Source organism: Vicia villosa, linkage group LG5, assembly GCF_029867415.1.
Source record: "Vicia villosa cultivar HV-30 ecotype Madison, WI linkage group LG5, Vvil1.0, whole genome shotgun sequence".
Lineage (NCBI taxonomy): Eukaryota > Viridiplantae > Streptophyta > Magnoliopsida > Fabales > Fabaceae > Vicia > Vicia villosa.
Genome location: NC_081184.1, coordinates 142,550,581 through 142,562,104, shown reverse-complemented (window position 1 = coordinate 142,562,104; position 11,524 = coordinate 142,550,581). Strand labels below are relative to the sequence as shown.

The 11,524-nt window shown below is 36.3% G+C and overlaps 1 protein-coding gene across 1 annotated transcript; it reads right to left on the bottom strand.

Annotated features, from left to right (window-relative positions):
- Positions 1–6,006: 6,006 nt before the first annotated feature.
- On the bottom strand, positions 6,007–8,858 carry LOC131602855 (NAC domain-containing protein 82-like). Its single transcript, XM_058875075.1, has 4 exons — positions 8,195–8,858; positions 7,821–8,098; positions 6,675–7,481; positions 6,007–6,460 (listed from the first exon to the last, which is right to left on the bottom strand). Exons 1-4 carry the CDS (start codon positions 8,349–8,351, stop codon positions 6,308–6,310), a joined length of 1,395 nt encoding a protein of 464 aa, XP_058731058.1. The 5' UTR covers positions 8,352–8,858; the 3' UTR covers positions 6,007–6,307.
- Positions 8,859–11,524: the final 2,666 nt, after the last annotated feature.

The window sequence follows — 11,524 nt, the reverse complement described above, 5'->3', positions numbered from 1 at the left end:
AAAAATTATTTATAGATGTTGGAGATTTAGCACAAAAAGCATGAAAAAAATCATGTTTGATTCGAGTCATGAGCACTTGTGTGATTTGAGTCAAGAGGAAAAGTAGTTTGGAAAAAAATTTATACTTATGCGAAAACCATTTTAGCCATGAGTCGAGTCAGGGAAAATTTGTGATTCCGCATATTTTGATATGAGTCAAGATAAAGTTATGATTCAACTCAAGCAAGGCAGTGGCTAACCGGAATTTCTTAATTTCACTCATATTGATAAAGTTATGATTCAACTCAAGCAAGGACTTATCATTATAGTCACATGGTTGCATGAATAGAATCATGTACAACCTGTTATTCGACTCACAGAATCATTGATGCACCTATTTTCCTTCTAATTTGACTCACAAGGTGTGTGATTCGAATCACACACCTAAAATCACAATTTTTTTTTGCAGTTTTGAAGATATTTTTAGATTCCACTGATGTTGTGAATTAAACCAATCTTAAATATGGTTCTTAACCCAAAAACTCGATTAATTGATTTAAAGCTTAAAGCTCTTACTCAAACATTGATATTTATATATTTACATTCCCCTTCTTATTGATCTTGTTGTGATGCCTAGTAGACTCTCTTGGCTTCAGCAAGGTCTGCAATGACTGTGAGTGTTTCACCATGAATATTGTGGAATTTTAGTTTTAGATAAGATGGGATGCTACATTGTCTAGGGCCGTCGTGAAGGGTCTTCCAAGTATGCAATTGTAGACACTTTTGCAAGAGACCATGAGGAAATGCGATTCGACATTTCTAACATCTTTCCCTTCCATACAATAATTATCAATTCAATGTATCTCCAAGGACGGTTCATAGTTCCATTGAATTCGTGCAACTTGGATCCCTCATATGGACACAAATTTTCCTTATTTAGGCACATCTTCTCGAACAGCTTTGAGTACATCATGTCAAAAGAGCTACCACCATCAATCAGTATTCTAGATACATCAAAGCGGGTGATCATGGAAGTTATGACAAAGGGGAAGATGTTATTTGGGATTCCCCCTATCTTTTAATTGTCACGGAAGTAGAGCATTAGTATTTTTGATCCCTTGGTCGAGATACTTCCGCCTTTTTGTTGATGGTCATCAACTCCGCGATCTTCCTCTTTATTGTACCCTTAGATGGACCATTTGCATGTGGGGCATCTTCGGTGATGATTGGAATATTTTGGAACTTGCCTTTATGTGCCTCTTATTCCTTGTTGGTTTCCTCTTTACCAGAGGTCATGACGTTGTCTATCTTAGCCGGAGACTTGCTCTTCGAGGAATTTTTCTTGTCACTCTGGTCATATCTGGTGTATTCAGATAGATGGCCTATCTTTATCAAACCCTTGATTGCATCCTCCAACTGAATGCATTTGTATGTAGTATGGTCGTGACTTTTGGGAAAGAAAAAATACTTTGATTTGTCGGTCCGAGATAACTCTCGAATAAAAAAAGGCTCTTAATCTCGACTTTCCAGAAGTCGGTGTTAGCACACTCTTAAAAGATTTCCTCCTGAGATGTATTCAGGGGAGTGTACTTATCAAACCATCCATGGTTTTCTCGGTCGGTCCTTTCCCTTCTTCGATTGAACTTCTTCTTGGACGGCCATTTGGAGCCTGCTTTTACTCACGCCTGGTTCTCTCGCCTGGAGATTGAGTTTCTCTTTAAGATTAATAAAGGGTAAGACATGTTCAATATCTCTTTCAAACTATGGGCCTCTTTGTGCCATAGCTTTTCCCTTAAAGAGTTGTCATACTTTAAACCATTTTAAAAGATCCAGCATTTGAGGCTTCCATCAGGGCCTCCCACTTCTACAACTACCTTTGTAAAATAATTGATATACGACCATAAATTATCCTTTTTGCCTTGAGTAATTCCGCTGATCAAAGCTATCATCAATGATTTCCTCTTCCGTGCGGTGAAGCTAGCATTGAAGTTTTCACACAGATCGGTCCACAAGTCGATTCTCCTCTCAAGAAGGGATTTGAACCAAGTCATAGTTGATGTAGCCAGGGTTAGTGAAAAAAGCATGTACTTTGCGACATCGTCCGCATGATAGTAGTTTAGGAGATCATCAACATGCTACACATGTTCATCTGAGCATACCTTTTCGTCATAATTATACCACTTTAGAGGTCTCTCTAGTGATCATTATATCTGGTTGTCGAGGATACAAGCGAAAAACAGGATGTTTCCATAAATTCTTAAATGGAGGCTTCTCCACCTGTCCATCTTCCCTACAAGGGAAACTAACCTCGAAAGGAGTGCGACTACCTCAACCTCCTTTAGGACCGGGAATGAGTATGGTGTCTTTGACTTCTTTTATGGCTCATAGATCTCGGAGTTACATTTCGAATAAACGCTATTGGTTTAGGGATAATGGTGTGACTCATTTACAAAGTGGCTTCCTACATCGTGTTTCCCTAAGGATTCGTATTGTGCAGGCTTTCTTTGAGGCAATTTACTGCCGAACCATATTATTGTAAATATTATGTAGCAGCTCATTGGCGCCTTGGAAGCCAAGTTTGGTTCTCAGTAGTTGGAATCTATGAAACATCTTTGGTCTTGGTACCACCGGCAGTTTTGGATACCTGAACAATGGTTCGCTTTGCTGAAACTTTGGTGTAAACCTACTAATGGAGGATACAGGACATGATCCTTATGTTGTGGTGCAAGTGTAGTGTTTTTGATGACTTGATTTCCACCATTTTGCGTAGGAATTGATGGTTCTTTTGCAACTAAATTTGTTGCGGCTTTACATTGTGCTGCAAAGCGAGTAGCTCTAGAACCTATCACTGCTAGTTGATCTAGTTGAGGTCTGAGGAGTTGAGAATCATAGTTGATCTACGATCAGGGTAAATTAAGAACATAGATATGTGGTTCGATTTCAAGTAATTCGAATTTCTAGGTTTAGGAAGTTTTGGTTCGGTTAATCGAGAGATTAATGTTCAAATGTGAGAAATATGGGAATCAAATGTCGAATCTCACAAACGACGCCATTATTCTGTGATGGAACTAGAATTGGTCGGAGATTGTGGATTGTAATGGTGGACTCGAGCTTCTGGTACGCGGAAATGGGTGTCAACTTGCAAGAATAGAACTCCAACACTCAAATCAGTATGAGAGCAAGAAGAGTGAATGGAGTTTGAATTTGAATTGTACATGGAAAATGTCGCACTTCATCCTTATAAAGTTGAACGGTTATAACAACTTGCTGATATTAAGACATGGGATGCAAGAATTTATTGGATGGATCTTTTACATAGATCACCTGCACTCTGACCTAAAATTACACATTTGCTTCATGATTAACGTGTTAGATCAATATATTCTCTCTGTCGCAGCTACAAAACCTTCTAACAGACCTAAGAAAATATATATTTAACAAATTTTAATGTCAAAAAATAGTGATAAATTTATTTTTTTAGATGATTCATAATAATCACTCCTGAGAATTATTATGAACACATAGTTTGATATAATGTTGGTAAATTACAATATTTTTAGGCACAAAATATTTTTTTAGAAAATTTGTGTTTAACTATTTAACCAATTTTAATGTAAAAAAATAACAATAAATTTTTCACTTTTAAATATTATAAGACTATTATTTGATTATAAAGATCCCAAAGAAGCAAAATCCGGTAAAAATTTTAAAATTTAGACTTATCTCTCTAATTGGATGCATTTACAAGGTATTGGCAAACAGACTAAAAAAAGTGATCAAATCAGTGATATCAAAAACACAATATGCTTTTGTGTCTGGAAGACAAATATTAGATGGTGTTCTCATTGCCAATGAGATCATTGATGAAGCGAAGAAATCAAAGAAGGAGGTTGTAATATTTAAAATAGATTTCAAAAAGGCCTACGACTCAGTGGATTGGAATTTTGTAGTCTTTGTAATTGAAAAAATGGGATTCCATGAGAAATGGAGGAAGTGGATATTAGAATGTCTAAATTCGCCATCAATATCGGTGTTGGTAAATGGAAGCCCTACTAAGAAATTTAAGATGGGAAGGGGTTTAAGACAAGGCGATCCAATATCGCCTTTTCTCTTTCTCATGGTGGCTTTAATGTGTTGATGAAAAAGGCGATGGATCGGGGTAGATTCTTCAGATTCACTTTTGATGGCGGCTCAGAACAGTTTTCACACTTACAATATGTTGACGACACCTTAATCATTGGCAGAAAAAGCTGGGTGAACATCAAAACTATCAAGTCTAACCTTATGATGTTTGAAATAATGACTGGTCTCAAGGTGAACTACCACAAGAGTGTATTGATAGGGATAAATATCCCTCATATTTGGCTAGAAGAAGCAGCAAAGGTTCTGAGTTGCAAATTAGGATCCTCAACATTCAAGTTTTTAGGGATCCTCAACATTTAAGTTTTTGTCAAGGTGGAAAAATAAACAATTTTTGATTGGTGGTCGAGTTGTTGTTATAAAATCAGTCTTGTCGGCTCTTCCGGTCTACTTCTTCTCCTTCTTCAAGGCACCGGGAGGTATCATTTCTAAACTTGAGTCTCTCTTTAAACAGTTTTTATGGGGAGGGAGCGAGAAGGAGAGAAAAATAAATTGGGTTAAATGGGATAAGGTGTGCAGACCTCTTAAAGAGAGAGTGCTAGGCATAAAGAACTTGAGGGCTTTTAACATAGCCCTGTTAGGCAAATGGAAGTGGAAACTGAAAACTGAAACTCAAGGCTTATGGTTTAAAACGCTGGTAAATAGATACGGAGAGATGGTCAAATAAGAGAAAGTGGGAGTGGTGCTTCGATTTGGTGGCGCGATATTTGCCAATTAGATTCTCGAAATGGCGATCATAATAACGAGTGGAATTCATCTAGATTAAAAAAAAGAGATTGGGGACGAGAATGACACGAGCTTTTGGGGCGATTGATGGATAGGTGAAAGGAAACTCAAAGACAATTTTGGGAACTTATACAACCTGTCCCTAGATAAATCTAAGAAAATAAGCAAGGTCTTAAGAAGAGAAAACGGAATGTGTAATTGGACTCTGAAGTGGAGCAAATACTTGAGTGGGGAAGAAAGACAATGCTTAGACGAGGTAGTAAGCTTATTAAAAAATGTAGTCTTGAAAGATGGGGTGAAGGATAAGTGGGTGTGGCTGAAAGTAAAGTCAAACATATACTTTGTCAAGGAAACTTATAATGTCTTAATATCCAAACTACCTATTGAGCCTAACCAAAATTATGTGAGAGCTTGGCATAAATCAATCCCCTTAAAAGTGTCGATGTATAGATTGGAGTATAGATCACCACAAGGAGGTGCGGGTAGCGAGGGTGCTGGTTACATTGAGGGCAAAAATAATAGAAATAAGAATGGTTTTGGTGATAACGACTTCAACACAAGTTTCAACGGTTCCTCAACCTCCCTCGAGAACAATATTCCTAGGTTCTTCAACCTCCGTCGAGGACAATATTCCTAAGATGAAAAAAAATTATAATGAATCTTCAACCTCCGTCGAGGACAATATTCCTAAGATGAAAAAAAATTATAATGAATAAGCCAAGACCGTTCGTTTAGTATTGGATTACAAAGGAAAGTTTTGTTTTTTTGACAGGAGCAGTAGGAAAATTGGCAATAGGAGACCTTCTTAACAAAGATTGAAATTTGAAATACTATGAGATGTTGACCCCGTGACAAAAGAAGGATCTTTGTTATGATGACAGTTAAGGTTTGCATAATATTGCTATGTTTCTCAAAAGGAAAGAGAATGACAATGTTTTCATGTTTGTTGATATGAATAATAAGGATCTTAATGAAAAGATATCATTGTAACTCATTTGAAACATTTTCAGAATCAATAATTAAATTAAAAATATAGTTAACCTTTATCATTTCTCAAAAAGCTCATGCAACAAATCAATATTGATCGTGTGCTTCCTTGCATATGATTAGAGTGTATCAAAAGAAAATTGTTAAGGATATTCTTCATAAAATTTAGCTAAATTTTCAATAGACCAATTTTTGAATTCAAAATAAAACAATGAAAGTTTACATCCATATATCAATCTAGACAGTAACATTAGTTCAACAATTTGAAGATAAAATCATTGATCATGATGAAGACATCAAACACCAAGAATAATATGTTACTGAAGATACTTCAGCTATTAAATTTATTAAGTACTACAAAATGTAAAAAGAACTTAAGCACACCTAAATCAACAATGATCGAATCACTGGTTGCAATAGTGCTCAAATATTAGTCTCACGCATAGGAGGCCTAATTTATTTATTTATTTGGACTCTACCAGAACAGCTCAGAGTCTAGATCTATCAAGCCCATTCCGTCTGAGCTAAAGTCAGCATTCTGGTAAAAGGATCCAAATGCGGTCGTGCAATCCAGGTCTCCCAAACCCTCAAAAAAGTCACTTATAGGTGCACCATCAGCAATATTTTCCTGAAAAATGTTAACATGTTATCCTTCAAGAAATCAAGAATCAACTATATACATCACAGTTATATTGTAAAGTGACATTAACATTAGTATATAAAGGATTAAGTTCAAAAGTAGAGAACACCAAAACCAGGCATATAAAAGGAACATCACAATGTTTTTGAAAGAAGAAACACACACACACGCGAGCAAAGGAAGAAGAAACAGATAAGCATACCTCAGGCAATGTGTTGTCGTCTTTGAAAATATCAAGCATTGATATAATATCATCATCATTATTAACAGCTTGATTGCCTGGATATGAATGATTTGCAGGGTCTGGAGAAGGCGTCAATCCAGTTATACATGAATTCATGGGATTGAGAGTAGGCATCGATCCAGTTTGACAGGAATTCACAGGATCGGGAGAAGGCGTCGATCCAGTTTGACATGAATTCACAGGATCGTGACAAGGCGTCGATCCAGTTTGACACGAATTCACAGGATCGTGACAAGGCGTCGATCCAGTTTGACACGAATTCACAGGATCGTGACAAGGCGTCGATCCAGTTTGACATGAATTCACAGGATAGGGAGAAAGCATCAATCCAGATCGACATGAATTCGCAGGATTGAGAGAAGGCATCAATCCAGTTTGACATGAATGCACGGGATCGGGAGAAGGCATCAATTCAGTTTGACATGAACTCATGGGATCGGGAGAAGGCATCAATCCAGTTTGACATGAATTCGCAGGATCTGGAGAAGGAATCAATCCTGTGTGACAGGAATTCACAGGAATGGGAGAATGCATCAATCCTGATTGACATTGCATGGATATTGAACCACTACATCTATGAGCTTGAAGATTCTGGTCATTCGTAACATAACTAACAGGCAAACTGGGAACAAGCGCAGTCGACTCAACAAAAGGTATTCCCACTTCATCATCACTGTCTTCTTCAATAAATGGTTTTCCATATTGTGCACCATTGTTGGGACCGGGACCTTCCTTCTGAAATACCCTACAGATCACATATGAATCCTGTCATAAAAAAAACTTGTTAAAAACAGGATGGAAAAATTATCAAATCAATTTAAAAGAAAACAAGAAGGGATACTAACTAAGGCATGTAAAAACATCAAACCTCATTTGGGCTATCAGGTTAACAAACAAGAAATAACATAATGCCATTTCAAGGATTCAACAATTCCAAAATTAGAAGTACACTATACTAAACATGTGCATTCACATTCAAAATCACAACTATAAAACAGCTACATATCCGCCAGTTCAATACTAACCTACGCAATATCTCTCCTAACAAGGCTCATAATATTATAAGAATTAACAATACAAAACAATTCAGAATCAAATGTCTACCTGAACAATTCCTTTGTCAGCCAGGTCCTTATCTTCAAGCCTATACTCATGCATAACCCAATCCGTGCGATCTCCACGAGGTGCTTTTCCAGTATGAAACACCAAAGTTTTTATCATCCCAACAGTATGATTATTGTGTTGAACAGCTCTATCCTTACCAGTAGCTTTCCAAAACCCAATTTCAGTAGCTCGATTCAACCTCCCCCCACTTCCATACTTCTTCTCGATCGGACAGAAGAAGTACCATTCCAAATCCCCATTTTTCAGATAAGCCATATCTAGAAACAAAAACAAACATTATTAAAACAAACAAAAAGGGCACACCTGAAAAAACACTATACTAATAGTAAATAAACTAAATTTATGAAAACTACCTGGGAGATCCCAAGGTGCGTACTTGTAGATGTCAAGTTCAGCAATGACATCAGCATGAAACTTTTTTCCCATGACTTTCCTTTTTAGAAAGTACTTAATCAATTCAACTCCAGTAGGATGGAATCGAAACCCAGGAATCAATTTCGGTATAGCCATCAAAATCGAATCAAATCAATAACAAAAACAAACAATTCTCGCTTCAATTCAAACTACCTTAAAAATCCCCACTGAGGTTGTTTGTTTGTTACAGTACATCCAACAAACAACCTCAGTCGTTAAAAACACAACCGAAACCTCGTAACCGATTATTAGTATTTCAGAATGGAATCAAGAGCGTCACTAGAGCAAGGAAAGAGAAATTGAATAAGAAAACAGAGAGATTGAGATTAAGAGAGAGAGGAAATTGAAAACCCTAAAATTGGAAGAGAGAAAGGGGAGAGTCAAGTCCAGTGACGGAAGAACGTTTTGAAGGAACACCAATGTCTGCCTAGGTTCATAACACAAGAACGATGACGAACGGATGAAAACGATGATGCTGTTGGAAGGTAAAGAGTCATCGGCGATGTGAAACCCTAAATCGGAGATCGAAGAATTCGATTGAGGAATTGAAATGCGCGAGAGAAGACACCGTGTGTGTTGGCTGTGAGAATATAAAGTGAGGAAACAAGTGAGGTTTTTCGTTTATATATAAATATTTTATTTTGAAGCGATTACGGAATTATATTATTTTTATAGAAAAATAAGGACGACCGAGTCAGCTTCACATTTTTGCTTTTAAAATTAATAGTTAATTGTAGAGAAAATATTACTTTTTTTTACTAAGGGAAAAGTAAAAGTAAGAAAATAATAATAAGAAGAAATTGTCTTAAAAAAAAAGAAAGTTCTATTAGGGGTTACGGGTGATGATTCTTATAGGAAGCTCTGCAAAAGATCGATATGCCGCATAATTGTCAGCTGCTAGATAGTCAGCATAAGCATTTTTCTTTTAAAGAGTATGAAATATTTGAATTCGTTATTCTCTAGAGAAGAGTTCTTTAATGTTGTGAAGAATTGCAGCATAGTGGTGTCAAACATTGAAAGACTCTAAGATAAGTTTGATAGCAAAATTGGAGTCAAAATAACATATCATATCTTTGATGTCAAGTTCTCAAGTCATACGCAAACTAAGATATAGTATCATCAGCTCAGCATGAAGGATGTTAGAATAACCAATATTACCCACAAAACCATGAACCTAAGCACCATTAGCATTTCGAATCAATCCATCAAAACTCGAGACATCGAGAATACTAGTACTGCCATCAATATTCAAAATCATATTACTACCTTGGTGTGTATTCCACGTGATCGCTCTCGATGGAAGAGACAGATTATGCTTGAGAAAATATTTAGCTAACAGATCAGCATAATTCACTATGATGAGTTTTAAATATAGGAATATACCACTTCATTCACAAAACACAATTTGTTCCTAACGCGCCACAACCACTACCAAGCATCCAAAAATATAGAGTCGTCATCGATGTCATGTCTAATCCAATCATATAAAATATCCTCTTGGAAGAATAGTGGGTCCAATAAGCTAATAGATTTCCAAAAGAGAATAGCAAATTCACAGTCTCTCAAGCTGTGTAGAGTCGTCTCAGCGTCTTGATTGCATCTAGGATAGAGATTCATCTGGAGCATACCATGATCACACAATATTGATCTTGTAGGAAGGGACTTATGTAAATTCGTCCAAAGGAAGAATTTTCACATTTTTAGGAGAAAAAATATGTCGCACCCACTTCCAAGAGTTATTATTTGTTGTATTCTGAACAAATTCAAGTCTGTTAAGCTAGTTATAACTATCCCCATGTAATATATATATAATCTAAATTGTCTTTCTAGGTTAACCGATTAGGCACCATAGAATTTAAACAAATAGGGAGTGCTTTCGGGCGGTCACAAACAACCGGAGGAATATTAGCATATATTGAATTGAAGTTTCAATTCTCATCCAAGTAAACATCATTCACTCGCATTTCCAGATCATGGATATCCACATAGAGAACCTACTCCACTAATTTCCCTACCCCAGACCAATTGGAAAACCATAAAGAGGAGTTCTTATCCCTCAATCTAAATTCAAAGTCATCTTTAAGAGCAGAGAGAGCATTCATAATTGCATTCCACGTAACCAATCTCGTTTACTTTTCATATTATGGAATGTTTCCTCACTAATGTACTTATGCTTCAAAATTTAAACTCAGAGGGAATCACAATCCTGGTGGAGACCTTAAATCAACTTACCCAACCTAGAAGTATTGGTCTCTCTTTCTTTTTAAATCACAAGACCACCCAACTTTTTGGGCTTAGTGATTTTATTCCAGTCAACAAGATGCACACCAGAGTTTGAATTTCCTTTCAACAAAAAATTTCTAGTCATCTTATAAATAAAATCACAAGTTAGTTGAGCTAGACAAGCCACTTGCATATAATAATTTAGGATGGAGTTCAAGACAGACCTATCCAAAGTCAAGCGACCATCCTTGTTTAACTATTTATGTTGCCTATATGTCAAGCGACCATCCTTGTTTAACTATTTATGTTGCCTATATGTTAACCTCTGGTAGATTTTCTGCTCTAGGAACTCAAGTTCCTTGCATTGAAGACGACCATGCAACATAGGGAAACCTAAGTATTTCTCTAGAGTAAGAGTTCGTTGGATAAATGTGTTGGATACAATTAAATCCATTTTACTCCTCTCAATGGCAACGGAGAAGAACACTTTTGATTAAGAAACATTCACTTTAAGGCCAGAAAACATGACAAAACGATTCAAGATATTCGAAAAGATCCACGCCTAAGGGTTAGAAACCTTAACGTAAAAGAATATCATAATCAAGAAAAAATAAATGTGATAGATAAGGTCCATTACAAGACTACTTGGAAGGTTTCTAATGGCCTTCATCGATTGTCCTGGTGATTCTATGCGACAAGAATTTCATGCAGATAACGAAGAGATAGATTGGAAGGAGTCACCTCGCCATAATCCTCTAGTCAGAACAAAATTTGATATATGTCTCCCATTCCAAATAATAGACATAGATGAGCTAGTTACATAGTGTATGATCAACTTTATAGTAATGGGAGGAAACATGTTTTGCTTCAAATAAAATTCCAAGAAATCCCAATTAACATGATCATAGGCCTTTTCAAGATCTATTTTGAACACCATGTCAGTTTTTTTTTTAGATTTGCGTATAGAATGAATTGTTTCTTGGAGGATAATGGCATTATCAATTGTCCTTTTACCAGAAAAAACTACTATAAAAGGGTTCAACTAT